Genomic DNA, 14,279 nt, shown 5'->3' on the forward strand with positions numbered 1-14,279 from the left:
AGAGGTTTTATTTATGTTTATGTATTTATGAGTGAAGCTTTACATGTGTGTGTGTGTGTGCGCATTTGTGTGTGTGTGTGTGTGTGTGTGCGCGTGCACACGCAGGCGCGCATGTGTAATGTATGACTTGGTCATGTAATAGCAATATATCGATGACCAAGTCATACGTTTTGAAACGTTGAACTGTGAGTTAGGTGTGTGTGTGTGTGCGTGTGTGCATGCAAATATATGAACATACACGTGAAAAGCCACATAGGTCGTGGACACATACACACACACAGGGGCTACATAGCCCTGTACTATATGTGTATGTACGTATGATTATATATGTATATTATATATTCCGTTTAAAAATTGAAAACATGTGAACTAATCATGGGAAAAAAGACAAAATTAATAAATAAGGAAGCTAAATAGCAATACTTTCCAGAAATTAAAGAAATATCAAATTCACTGGCAATTCTACTTAGACATATTAACTAAACAGGATACTTTTGCATAATTAAGAAAATAAGCCAATTGGGTTTTTTTGGTTTGTTTTTTTCATTCTGAAGAAAGGAATGCCTAAATTATTCTAAATATGTTAGCAATTGTGGTCTTCATCATACATAAATCAGTATGGTCAACTGAATGCCACATTTCATAACAACGGTGAAAAGACCTTTCTTTAAACTTGAAATACCTTGCCTAATGTTGTCAGAGTTGACTAATTTTCTGAATGAGCTCCAAAAAGCTTCATTATGAGACTATTTCTACACACATAGTCGTCAGTGGATTGTATAACAAGGCAGACATGCCTTTCTTTTCTGTTTGCTTTTGTTAACTTTGTACTTAAATATCTTGGCAATATGTATGCAGTATTCATCACTATATCCTTGCAAGAAAAAAAAACTGTTGGTATTTCTCTCCCTATGCAACATAATACATATACTAACAACAACAACAACAACCAAAATGAGCTGAAACTACAAAACATAAAATGCCTCAAAATGTTGCCAGTTAATGAAAGTGAGACCCACTACAACTCTTAAACAGTTAATCAGTCTGACCTTCTTTAGCAAGCTGCCAATTTCACATTTAATGAACTTAAAGCCACAGAGAATCAAAAAATAGATTTTAATTTGACTGCAGAATATTGGAACAGATTTTGATAAAGTGCAAAAATCCAGTGAACTCAGGTTAAATTTATTTCAACCCTACCTAGGCTGAATATTGAGGAGGAAGATCTGGAGTAGCTCCCAGTTGTGCTGTGTAAAATAATATTGAAAGAGCACCTTACCGTACCTTAGCTCCAAGTAGGACACACTGATACATTCCATAATTTCTTGCCTCTAGTGCTACTCCTAATTTAACATAAGGTCAACTACAGGAATATGAAGGTTATATTCATATTAATAAAAACAATATCTTAATCATTTGGGTTTTCTTCTAAACTTACTGACCAAAAGATAATACACAACATGCATTTACACTTTTCTGGCATAGAAAAAGAAACAGGAATGTTTCTGAAATGTCTATGTCATTTTCTCAAGTAACAACTGTTTGCATTTGCACAAAGTGAGTAACTGAATATGGAAGTCATTCCATCAGATCCTTTCTACAAAAAAAAGGTATTTTTGTGTTAAGCAGTAATTGTAACTTTTAGTTTAATCACTCAAAGTAGCAAAATATTTTTAAAAATTGATATTCTCCTTATAACTGTTTTGACTGGAACTTTGCACAATAATTACTCAATTGTAATATTTATTCCTTGGCCTGATTTTTTTCTGAAATTGTCAATATTACTCAGCAATGAAAGAGAATATTGTGCTCAGATACCAGAGAGTTAAAAGTAATGCTAAACAAAAATAGACTTTGCTAAAGACTGTACTGACTGGGCTGATTTACAATCAAAACCAGGAAATGAAGTGGTAATTCAGAGGTTGCTGATTACACCTCCACATTTCACCTAATTAATTTTATAGGAGGCAAAGTTCTCGAAAATAACAAGATGATCAAATGTACAGATATAAAACCTGTAACCTCAACATTTTCTATGCTCTTAAGGTAAATTATTGCTAATTAACAAGAATTATATACTAATGTATGAAATACCTCTGGCACCGTGTTCAGTACAAAACATTTGGCTCCTGATGCTCTGAGAGACAGCAAAATGTGTTTTTATTATTTCTGCTGTTTTAAAAAAAAATCTTGCCACTGATTTGCAGTATACATCTTTTTAATTTGGGGGCAATCAAAAGCTCCTTCCTGGGTATCTAATCATTTGTCTATATTTTTAATGGAATTTGCTCTTCCATAAACATGTATTTCTACAAAAACAACGAGGAGTCTGGTGGCACATTAAAGATTAGCAGATTTATTTGGGCATAAGCTTTTGTGGGTAAAAAACCCACTTCTTCAGATGCATGTATTTCTAGCCTCTCTCTCCCCCTTCCCCCATTCCCCACCAACATCCACCAAAATAACACCATCTTCTATATCAAGTTAAATGGATTTTTGTCTCAAAAGAAGTGTGAGGGACGCAATGGAAGAAAAAGCACCAGTTCTGCGTTGGGGGTGGGGGGGGGCTGTATCAGTATGGATTCAGCAAGACAGAGACGTCTAAATACCCCAGCAGCAGACAGGGCTGTGTCCAGCTGAGAAGACAAAAAAGAAAATCAGGGGAGAAAGAGAGAGTGACTGTCTAGTCCAAGTTTGCCTTCAAGTGTGGGATTGTCTTACAGTCTAAGTGAACAAATGATGGCTAATAATGTGGGCTAGTGGTCGGTGTTTTAAAACAGAAAGCGGGAGCGCGGTGAGGGAAGGAAGGAAAGAAAAACAGGGGAGAGCGAACTTGGAAAGGACTGAGCAAGCGGCACAATGGGAGCAGCGTGGATCGGAAGCCTAGTGCAAACACGTGCGAGCCAGCAAGGTGCCTTCTCCCTTTTCGGCTGGGGCCGAGCTCAGCTCGGCTCCCGCTTCTCCACCCCAACCCCCCTGCTCACGAGGATTGCCTTTGCCTCGGATGGGCCTGTAGCGAGAGTTTAAATGACCCGATCCGGTGTTTTTTTTTGGGGGGGGGGGGGAAGAGAACAAAAGCAGATGTGTCCAAGTAAGCAAAACAAACACAAAGTCACCGAAGAGAAGGTGCCACTCGACTCCCCCGGAGACCCTAGGCTTCCCCCTTCGAAAGAGTGTTTCAAGCTTTTTTGGGGGGGAGGGGGGTCTTTTGCTTTCCATGTGCCACAGCATCGTGCAAAGCTACGACTAGACGGAAGGGATCCCAGCCAGCCCAGCGCCGCCTGGAAAGGCTCCCAAGCCCCTCTGTGACCCCCACGGTTTGATCGGCCGTCGGGTGAGTGAGGGGAAATGAAGGGCCAACTTGCTAGTCCTCGCGATCCTCGGAAATCGTTTGCTGCTCTGAACGGACTGGGACGGCGTTAAAACAAACATTACTGGGTCTTTTCTCCAGTGTGGGGTCTACGGGCTGCGTTCCTGTTTCCTTACCAGCCATAAAACAAGGCAAAATTAAGAACAAAGAAAGGGGGAGGGGGGAGAAAGAAAGGGGGAAAGGGGGGGAAGAAAGAAAGAAAGAAAACCCGCCCTCCCTCCTTCCTAAACGAAAATGCCGAGAATTAAAGACGTGGTGAAACTGATCAGGTTCAAGTTCGTTGTGCTTTTTTGATCTTGTTCTGCCTCCTAGCGACTGAAACTCACATGCAAACCTATCCTTAACCAATTTTTTAAAATCCAACTCCACACACATCTCGCCCCCCCTCTAAGCCTCCCACATCTCAAAGGGAGAAATATACCAAATGGCAATTACACTGCCAGCAAAAAAAATTAATAACTTAAATATGTACCTGTATATTACATACGGAATTGCCAAGTCAGGGGGAAACCTAGCACGACTGGGGAAGGATTTGGGGATGTAAATCTAATCTTTCAATTATTCTGTGACAAGTGAGTCTAACACACGCGCGCACACAAACCCTAAGGATGAATGCAGTCTGGTATATATATATATATATATTTAAAGTAACATAGGTTACTAGTGTCGGCACCAGTTTCGGCAGCTCGCGGAGGAATGGGGCGGAGGGGGGTGGGTTCCTGCAGCATGTTCTGGAAGAGATAGCACCTCCAGAAATGTGACAGTTATGTTGCAATACATAACATAACACAACGTTTTGCATTTCAAAAAGTCCTTAGAACTGGTAGCAAATGACTAAAACAATGAGGGGTGGAGAGAAGAGAACCGTAAAGGAGTCTTACTTTAAAGAAAACTTTACGAATGCAAATATTTTGGCTTCCCCTGGCTTTACAGGAGCTGTTTTATCCAAAGCGTTAACATTCTCCAACGGACTATGTGCAAATCTTGTTCCAAATATCTATGCATCTGAGTGGGGAAATTGCATTGTAAACTTTTACAGAGAGAGAGAGAGGAGGGGGAGGTTGTTTGCAGACAGCGAAATTGCACTGAAGCAGACGGTCCCTAGGAGGGGAGAAAAACACCTGGAATACTGGGGGAAATAAAATACAAACGTGCATCTTTTTGCTTTCCAACCGCCCAAAAAATAAAATATTTTCCCTCTTCTTCCCTCCCACCCGCTCCAGATCCGAGTTCCCTTTTGTTGTGTATGCAGCGACCTTGCTTACCTTGCATCCAGCTTTTGTGTTTTGTTGGGGGGGGGGGTGGAAGAGTGGGAGGATTTTTGTGACGAATAGTATTTTTTTTAAATGTCCCCGGGAATGTATTTTTTTTTAATTTGATCGTGACAGTGACGATAGTTGGTTGGGTTTGGGGGTTTGTTTTTCTGTGTGTGTGTGTGTATGTATGTGTGTGTGCTTTGCTTGGGTTTGCTCTTGTCTCTGCTTGTTGGCAGGAGGCTCCCCGCACACGCGGTGCTTGTAAACATTCAGACACGAGATTTTTCCCAATCAAAATCCACTTCCACTTTTTTTGAAAATCTTCCAAAAAATAGTAAGCAAGAGAGGAGGGAATTCCTCTCGCTCGCTCGCTCTGCTCCGTGCAGCCGAGCCAAGCAGCCCAAGTTTGCAGGCAGGAGTTGGGGGGAGAGGGAGGAGGGGAGGAGTGGGGGGAAGGCTGGCATGAGTCGGTTGGCTGGGGGAAGGTCCGATTGTGGCGGAGCCCCGGGGAAAGCCAACGATGGCTCCGGACAGCACAAGCAGCCGCTGCTGCCCCTTTTGCCCTTTCGCCGCGGAGGGAAAAGAGGAGCAGGAGAGAGCGGGACAAACACCCCATGTCTGGGAGCGGAAACAAAAGGGGGGACATTGCCCTGCCCCCCCGCCGGTACGCAACAAGGTTTCGCTCGGGAGAGATGGGGATCTGGCTAAAACCACTCGCCCCTAGACTTTTCTTCTCACTCCACTTGACCATAATCTCTTGTCTGTCTGTCTGTGCGTCCAATGTCCAGTCTGTCTCTCCTGCGGGGATTTCTTTGCACTTCCCCCCTTCCCCCCACCGCAAGAACAAATTCTGCACCTCGCTGCAAACTGGGAGTGTTGCTGTTTTCCCAAGTCACAATGGCACAATTTAAAAAAATAAAATAAAATCAAAGCGGGGGGCGGTGAAAAAGAAAAGAAGGAAGAGAGAGTGAGTGAGAAGGGGGCATGCTCCAGGAGCAAAGAAAAGAAAAGTGATCGAGGTGATTTAATTAGAGAGAGACGGAGAGGGGGGGAAATTCCGAGCCAAGGTTTAGTGCATTTCCACCCCTCTCGCCCGCTTTCTCCGCTTCTCCGAAATAAAATAACCCGCGCGAAGGAGGCATGAAATAAATGCACGTTGCTCTTTGGGTTACTTACGCGAAAATTCCCGCTTGCTTAAGTGCTGGGGTTTGCCTTGCTTGCGGCGAGACATGGTGGGTTGGTGGCTGCGGTGGCTTGTGAGCCGCTCGGTTCACATCGGGAGAGCCGGGTGAGAAAGGAAGGAGACTCCAGAGAAAATATCTTCATCAATGTCTTTTGACATCCAAAATAAATTAGAAATAATACAAAGATGGCGCAGGGAAGATGAATTGTGGGATAGCAGTCATGGGCTTTTTTTTTTTTTTTTTTTTTTTGTGCAAGAAAAAAAGAGAGAGAGAGAGGGAGAGAGAGAGAGAGAAGGAGAGAGAGAGATGAAAAAAATGGCAAAAGCCCCCCTGAGCTGCAAGTTCAAGTGCGGACGTGACGTCCCTGCGAACTTGAACGTCAGGAGCCTGGATGGACAGAGACATACAAAACATGGGCAGGGCAAGCTGGAGAGAGGGGGAGGAGGGAAGAGGAAGGCAACACCAATGGACACTCATCAGGGGCTGGACATGAAAAAGAGACCAGGACAAGCCAATGGACAGTGATCGCAGGGGGGAGCGGGGGAGGGGGGAAGAGGGAGGGGGGTGCACTAGACACCAGGCGCACGCTGCTTCGAAGAGTAGGGGGGGTTGGGGTGGAGGGGAAAGGAGCCGGGCACGCCGTGCAGAAGTGGCCGCAGAGGAGTACAGTGGAGAAGGCAAACGCACGAGTGGCCAGGAGGGGCGAGGGAATAATAAATAAATAAATAAAAACAGCGGTACACACACACACACACCCCCGCTGAAAAAAGAAGAGAGGATCGCCCAAGTGAAATGCGATGGGATGCTCCCAGGAGGGGGAGGCAAGGCAGGTATCTGGGAGCCCACCCAACAGGCAAAGCCAGGGAATTAAAAACTTTACACCACCACACGAGCAAAGCCCCGAGGCGCAGGGACAGTCCCTGGCAGGCAGCACAAAGGCAGAGAGTGGGCAAGGGGGTCGCACGAGAAAAGTTCTGCACTTGGAGCAGCGGGGGGAGAGGCGGCCAGGACCAGCCTCCTTCCTTTCAGCTTGGAGAGGGGAGCAAGGAGAAGAGTTTCAGAGTCCAGGAGAAAAGAGGCGGAGGGTGAGAAGCTGCAGGAGCAGAGAAGGCAAAGGGAAGGCGGTGGAACTTCATACCCCCCAGTCCAATAACTAAATAAATAAAAGCCAAGCCGGGCTCTGAGCTGTAACGAGCAGTGACTGGGTCTAATAAACCGAAAGAAACGGGAGCGCAGGAAGCAATGCGCGGGGCACAAAACACAGCTACGCTACTGACAAGAAGCAGGGCGACCCAAGCCGAGCTATGGTCAGAGGGGCGCAGAGAAGCGGCGGGAGATGGGACTGAGGATGCGGCAGCAGCGTGGGTTGTAACTTACCGGGGACACACACACATTCCCCCACGCCGGGCCCGGGGCGGGAGCGGGTTGCAATAAGGATAAGCGGGAGAGGAGGAAGAGAGCGTTTGTGGCAATTATTCCGCAGAACTGGTATAAAGCGCGTGCCGTGGCGAGCCCGAGCTCTGAGCGCACGCCCCAGCAGCCTCCCGCGAGGAGAACGCAGAGAGAGGGACAGAGAGAAAAGGTGCAAAGGAGGGAAGAAGTGGATCTAGCACAGGAAGGGGAAAGAAGAAGCTTGCTGTGACTGTAAGAAATATTTTAACACGCAAAACTGTAATAATGACGTTACCCAGGGAGAGCGGGGCGGGGAGGGAATGGAAATCTTTCAGTTTGTTCACAGAAGCAGCAGGGAATGCAAGTGGTCGGGGGCTGCCGCTGAATTCTCAGCCGCTTCCGATCGGACGGCTCCTTTTGTGTGTGTGTGAATGTGTGATCAGTGCACGCGCTGGGTTATAAACGCCCTTTGGGGAGCGTCTGTGGAGAAATTAGAGGAGACCTGTTGGAAACGAGACCCTGTCTCTTTAATGGAGAAACACACACACACACGCTGCTGTTGTCACAGGTCTGTTTCATTCTGGTGTGGGATACTTTCAGTTTCACGTCAATGGTACAGCAATAGCACCCCCTACAATCTGAAGTTTATTCTCAAACATCCCTTAAAGCCTCGACTTCCCCCAGCATCGCTGCTGCTCCCCCCGGCTGTCTAGCCCAGGCGAGGAGTGAGGGAAAGTGAGGCAGGTAGGAAGTGGGTGCCAGGCGGCTTCAAAGGGACTGATCAAGAGCTGCAGGTGAATCCATCTAACTACTTAGCGGTGATCTCTCTCCTGTCATGAAGCGCAATAGCTTCCCCCTCAAGCACTAGATCTGTTTTATTAATGCACTTTCCCCACCATTGTGTTCCTCAGCCAAGAGGTGTCGCTTATGCAGGTTAACCTGCTTTTGTTTTTTTAAACACACACACACACACACACACACACACACACACACACATACACACACACACACACACACACACACACACACACACACACACACACTTTGCCACAGTTTTATGGTCCAGCTTCATTTGATAACTACCTACAGCGAGAGATTCAATTGCTAATCCTGCTTTCACGGGCTTGCTTCCCTGGGTAAAGTTTTAACCTTATTAAAATGAGTGTGTTTCTACAACGCGCAGTGGAGCGAGTGCTTCTGAACGGGAAAAGGAGAGGTTGATGTTCACCACTATGAGGGTGTGTGTGTCCCCCCCCCCCCCCCCCATGTAAAAAAAATGAATCCCCAAAGCCTGTGAAGATGCGGGATTTATTTGCAGTAAGCCTCTGTAACCACGTACCTGACACGATTTCCTCTTTTTCATGGGCTCTTCAGAGCAGGTCAGCATCTGCCTTACGCCACTATTTTTGTCTTGCTCTTATTTAAACAGACTCATTCGAGCTATAAATGAATCTCATTTCTCTGCTTTTTTTGGGGGGGGGGAGGCAGGCAGAAAGTAAATACGTATTCTGTATGAGGGTTTTTAAAATAAAAATAATTTCAGATGACAATAGCAAACTGCCTCATTCTTTGGGTATCACACTGCGTTTCAGAGTTGGTACCTCTGTATCTAAACATACGTTCCTTTACAGAACGTATATACATAGATGTGTGTGTACTTGTGGATACATATGTGATTTGATTTATATATAATAGCGTGTATAAAGCTTTTCAAGGTGGCTGCAGTGTAAAAAGTAATGACTTTATTACCCCTGAAAGGTTCTGTGGTTCATACTTAACAGTCTTCTGAATTACAATTCATTACGCAGTTGTGCGCTCTCTGAAGCCAACCTAACATCCGAATACCTATCTGTGGTTATTTCCAATAAATAACCGGCAACATTTTATTGATTTTCTTTTTTAAATCATAGGAAATTAAGCACTTAGTTACATCTAGATCTGTTTTATTATTGCACTATGCTTTAGATTCCAGAGGTGACTTCCTAAACCACATCTTAAGACATACATTAAAAAGCCAATTTTACAGATGCTTTTGTGAGTGGCAGCTAGACGGTTTCCACCATTAGCATATACTTGATTTCAGCATCATAAAATCTTCGATTTAAATGGAAAGTCTTTCCCCTAAAACAATATTTCATCTTGTCTGGATTATAATTAATATTGGCATTTGATCACAATTGCGCTTATCTTTCTCTCTTTTCTCCCCATCACTTTGCATTGCCATGTGATTTCAGCAAGGTAACTAAACTCAAGAAAGAAAAGGAGTCAGGGGCCTTTTTTTAATATTATATCACCGCAGATTAACGATGCAGGCGGATTTTGGGGGATAGGAGGAGTGAAAGCGGTAGTTTAACTAGAACACGTGGGTACAACATAAGTATTACAATCCTTGATGTGACGCTTGATGGGTAATAAATTATGACAATGTTAAAAATATTTTCTGGCAGTCCAGTTAACTGCGTTTGGGGCTGTAAAACCTTTACTGATTCCATTTATGCCTAGTAATTATGGTCCATGGGCTCTCCCTAAACCCTTTGGTGTAATGTGTGTAAACTCTTAGCTAATAGACCTTTTTTGAACGCAAGGACTTTTCTCAGCACTTCCTGCAATATATATTCTGTCTCTGATGGCTGTATTTAATGGCCAAGTCCTGGTTTATGCTTTATAATGTGTTGACAAGTTTTCTAACAGACTTTCTGAAATAATGCACATATATTCAGGTCGGTTAGAAACTCCACAGTATTTTTAGAGTCGAGTAGATCTATATCCTAATGCACTGAGAGAGAGTGTAAATCATAGAGGATTTCATAGCCCTTTCAGTAGTTTTCTGTATGAAGTATGAGCAGCGTGGCCTCCAGACGTAACCTTTTAGAAAAAAAGACAGTGCTTTTATTTTATGGTGTAAAGTGCTTTTAGCTTCAGGGCTCTGAACGTGAATGTGGTCAACAAACAGCTCCTGCAAGGGATCTTAATACAGCCACAACTCTAGTGCTGGGGAATTGTCTGGTGATTGGGATTCAGGCTGGAAAGGGTTAAAGGTCCATCTCAATGGAAATGACAAGATTAAAATACACTAGGCACTGCCTGCCTTTAGAGACAACACCTTTATTGACTTAAAATACATAAATAAACACATATAATCTGTTGCTGCCTATTGAATCTGGAGACCAGACTTTTCTGGTATCTGTAATCCCTTTTCAAAGGTGCATCACCACCATCTACATGTGACCTACTTACTCTGTGATCTGTACCTGGTCCTGAGACACTATTAAAAATCCAAAAACAAAACAACCCCCTTCTCCTCCCCCCACCACAAAATCCAATATGTCACAATAACTTAAGGGACTCACACTTAAACCCTACCAAAGCAAAGCTGTTCACACTCAGAGTTTAAATGCCAAATGGACACAGGGGATCTAACCCCAAATATAGTGTCTAACCCTATTTTAGGTGGGTTTGCCTCTGATAAAGACCCGAGGATCTCTCCAAAGAGGGTGGGGGGAGAAGTGTCTTTGGTAATGCTGTGTAGCTTGTCATGCCAATGAAGTTTCATTGAACTGAACTGAAACATTGAAATCCCACCCTTAATTCACCCCACTGACCGTGCCCATGTTTTTGCAGCAAATGTTAGTAAGGTCACCAACATACCCCCTAAACACAGAAGCCTGGGTGAGGACATGAAAGGCAGTTTTACTCAGGTGGTCCTGGTTCCTGCAAGACGCTGAGCACTCTGGCTGCAAACCATTTTCAATGCATGTTTAACTTTAGGGAGACAAGGTGAGTGAGATGATATCTTGCATTGGACCAACTTCTGTTGCTGAGCAAGAGAAGCTGGTCCAATAAAAGATATTGCCTCACCCACCTTGTTTCTCTAATATCCTGGGACCCACAGGGCTACAACTATACTACTTAACTTTAAGCAGGTAATAGTCCCACAGTGGTTAAATTGATTTCATTGGGACTGTCCATGTGCTTAAAGAAGATAAGCATGTGCTTAAATGCTTAGCAGGATCAGGCCACCATGCAGAACTGAGCCCATAGGTACATTTACTCATCTTTGTCTATCTAGGGACTAATTTTAGGACTTTCAATGAAGTCAATGGAAAAACTCCCCTTAAACAAAACCATGCCCTATTTTAATTAATGGTAGGGGGTATATAATGTAGTTTTGTTTGTTTTGTGATATACATTAGAAAGGAGATGGGAGGGAAGACATTGTGCCCTAACTATAGCTCCTTTGCACCCTATGCAATGTTATTATTATGTACAGTACTCTATGTAATCAGCATTTTGAAAGTGCCTATCACCTTAGCATCTGGGTACTTTTAAAGCATCTTAGCCTTTTTTGCACCTATTGTTAAGACAATAGTGAGCCAATTAACAAATGAAGCAAGTGAACATGGTACTTTACAACTGTTAAAAATGCTAAGCTGGTAGTTGCATTAGAAATGCTGAGAGATTAGAGAGGGGCAAAAACCAAAAAACAGCCAGTAACACCCCTTTTCCTTATTGTTTTATTTGTTTTATGTTATAATTTTGTATAATTTTGTAATCCAGGGCTAATCAAGAGAGGGGGCATCTTCTGTGAAGTAGTGGGCAGGGCACTATCATTGGGCGTCAGGAATTCTGACTTCTGTTTCAGGTTCTTCTGCTGACTTGCTGTCCAGTCTCAGTTGGGGGCTCTAGGTGCTATAATGAATAATAATACTTATTCTACAAAATAAATACTTATTAAACAAATAGTACTTATTTTTACTATTAAAACACACACACATACACACCCCTTCTTTTAAGAGCTTGGACCTGATTTCCCAACTTCTTGCCTACAGGCACAAGGCTCTCATGTGCACCGCACTCTGCCCAGATGCTACATGTTGCAGGATCAGGGCCTAGAGATGTGAAAGAATACAGTACAGTTAATAAACCATTGTCTTAATCCTGCTTTCTTTGTACCCATTAACTGAATGGGAGACTGGGCTGCACAGTGAGTGCAGCAGCAGCAGGCCCCAAGAGTCCTGTGCAAATGTTATTGTTTTTAAGCTTCACCTGAATGACTACAATCTATACATGTTATGAGACACTTCTGCTGACATCATATTACGTATTAGGATCAAACACAAGGGAGCTATGGCACCAAGCTCCCCTTGCATTCAGCAGGGGTTTTGCGTAAATAGACATAACCCATTATATAACAGGATAAGGTAAAAGCTATTTTCCTGGGCCATGTTGATCTGCGGGTGAATCAGGCCAGATACAATGTAAGTGGAACATTTACAGTACAAAACTAACTCTCAGTGAAGTCAATGGAATTGTAAATTCTAGAAATATTATTAATACCCTCCTTCCACAGTAAGAAACACTGATACATTGTTTGACAATAAAATTACAAAGTTAGCTCTGGTGGGTCCTGCAAAAGCTTACTACCAGGCGTAGCAGGCAGTAGTAAGCATTGGCAGGATCGCAAGCTTATGTACTGTAAGTTCCTCAAGCACCTGGGACCCAGGGTGAAATCCTGACTCCAGTGAAGTCAATGGGGTCAGGATTTCAGCCTGTGTTCCTATTTGTACAGCATCGAGCACAATGGAGCCCTGATCCTCTGTGTGCTATTGAAAAATTAATGTGAAATAACACTAATAAAGTTAATAATAAATCAGCCTTTCAAAATTACATAACTTTGCTTTAAAACTTAAAAAAACCCGTGGTTGTGGGTGTATGTACACACATGTGCGGGGAGGCATCAATGATGGTAAAGACAGAATAAATGCTATTATAATTTCTTTTTTATCAAACATTTGGTTTTATCTACAGCATGATTTTATTCTATGCTACCCCAGCCCCAAAAGATAAAATTCAGATATCTGTAAATCTTTTGTACAAAAGATGTTTTTAAATATTTTAAAATCATATGCACGCCGACATTTTGTATACCAGCTTTCAACCCAACATTATTTAAAAGAAATGGGAGTTTAAAACCTCTTAAAATTTGGGTTTAGAATAGAAATGCTGACAGACTCTTAATCATAGCACCACTGCCAGCTACTGTCATAATGAAATAGCTGAGTTTTCATTACTAGAGAAGCACAATAGTTAAGGTCTGTCAGTGTTCTATTAGAACCCCCAACTTTAAGAGTTTATATCTTGCCAGTTTAAATTGTAGTGAGCTGAAACTTGGGATACAGACTGTCAGACCATATGTGATATTGTTTTACAAATAATTTGGCTAACCAGTTTTTTGGTTTACAGAGCATCACAAAATGATTTGTAATGGTTTCGGACACTTTTTTTTCTTTTACCCACATCTAGGCTATGAATTTGTTTTCTAACAGAAACTTCATAAGCAGTTACGACTTTGTTTGGAATGGGACTTTTTGTTATGATGAAAATTTGTACTGGTCTCAGAGTATAGGTATAAGTTAAAACTGTGACACCATCAAAGGGGTTATTGTGACTGCATACATGCATAGATACATTCAGATGTACATACAGAAGGAGGGAACGAATGTGAAAGAGAAATCTTAGTTATATCTATCACAAAAGAGAGACTTCTAAGCAGGCTGGATAAAGAATGTAAGTGGCTTGGATAAGAGGAAATGAAATCTCATAAAACTTATCCACTTTGTACATCAATTACATTGTGCTATATTCCAAGGATAGCATCTCTCAGACCAATTTATAACATAGTGCCAAAGAGGGCAGGTGCTCACTGAGCCAACAATCTGAAATATATTTCTGGCACAATACAATACTGTGAGTAGGTCAACTTGATCATCTATACATATGGCAAGGATAGCAAGAACCAGGGATATATCCCAGACAGCACTGGTCACTTTGTTTATCTATGTTAACAATTTCCCAGAATCTTTTGATCTTCTTGTATTTCCTGAACATATAGAAGTAAGTCCCAAATATACCTTGGCATTAGGACAATCATCATGTGCAGAGCCCAATACCTTTTGGGCATTTTGAAAACATTTTCAATGGTTGAGGTATTTGATTTTGAACACTGAGTATATACATAACTTGTACTACTTTTTGTTATAAGGAGTTTTTCTATGAATTACTCACAGTAATATTTTT

General features: G+C 42.7%; 1 protein-coding gene across 3 annotated transcripts in view; it reads right to left on the bottom strand.

The window, feature by feature from the left end:
* Positions 1-7,434, bottom strand: part of BCL11A (BCL11 transcription factor A) — a 101,603-nt gene extending 94,169 nt beyond the window's left edge. Inside the window, exon 1 of one of the 3 annotated variants that reach the window (XM_042857233.2) lies at positions 5,803-7,434. In XM_042857233.2, the coding sequence (XP_042713167.1) occupies positions 5,803-5,857 (55 nt within the window). In that variant the 5' untranslated portion in view covers positions 5,858-7,434. The remainder of the gene's footprint in view (positions 1-5,802) is intronic. The other 2 variants (XM_008179024.4, XM_005305652.5) reach the window with 2 other exon arrangements.
* Positions 7,435-14,279: the final 6,845 nt, after the last annotated feature.

Source organism: Chrysemys picta, chromosome 3 (genome assembly GCF_011386835.1).
Source record: "Chrysemys picta bellii isolate R12L10 chromosome 3, ASM1138683v2, whole genome shotgun sequence".
Classification (NCBI taxonomy): Eukaryota; Metazoa; Chordata; order Testudines; family Emydidae; genus Chrysemys; species Chrysemys picta.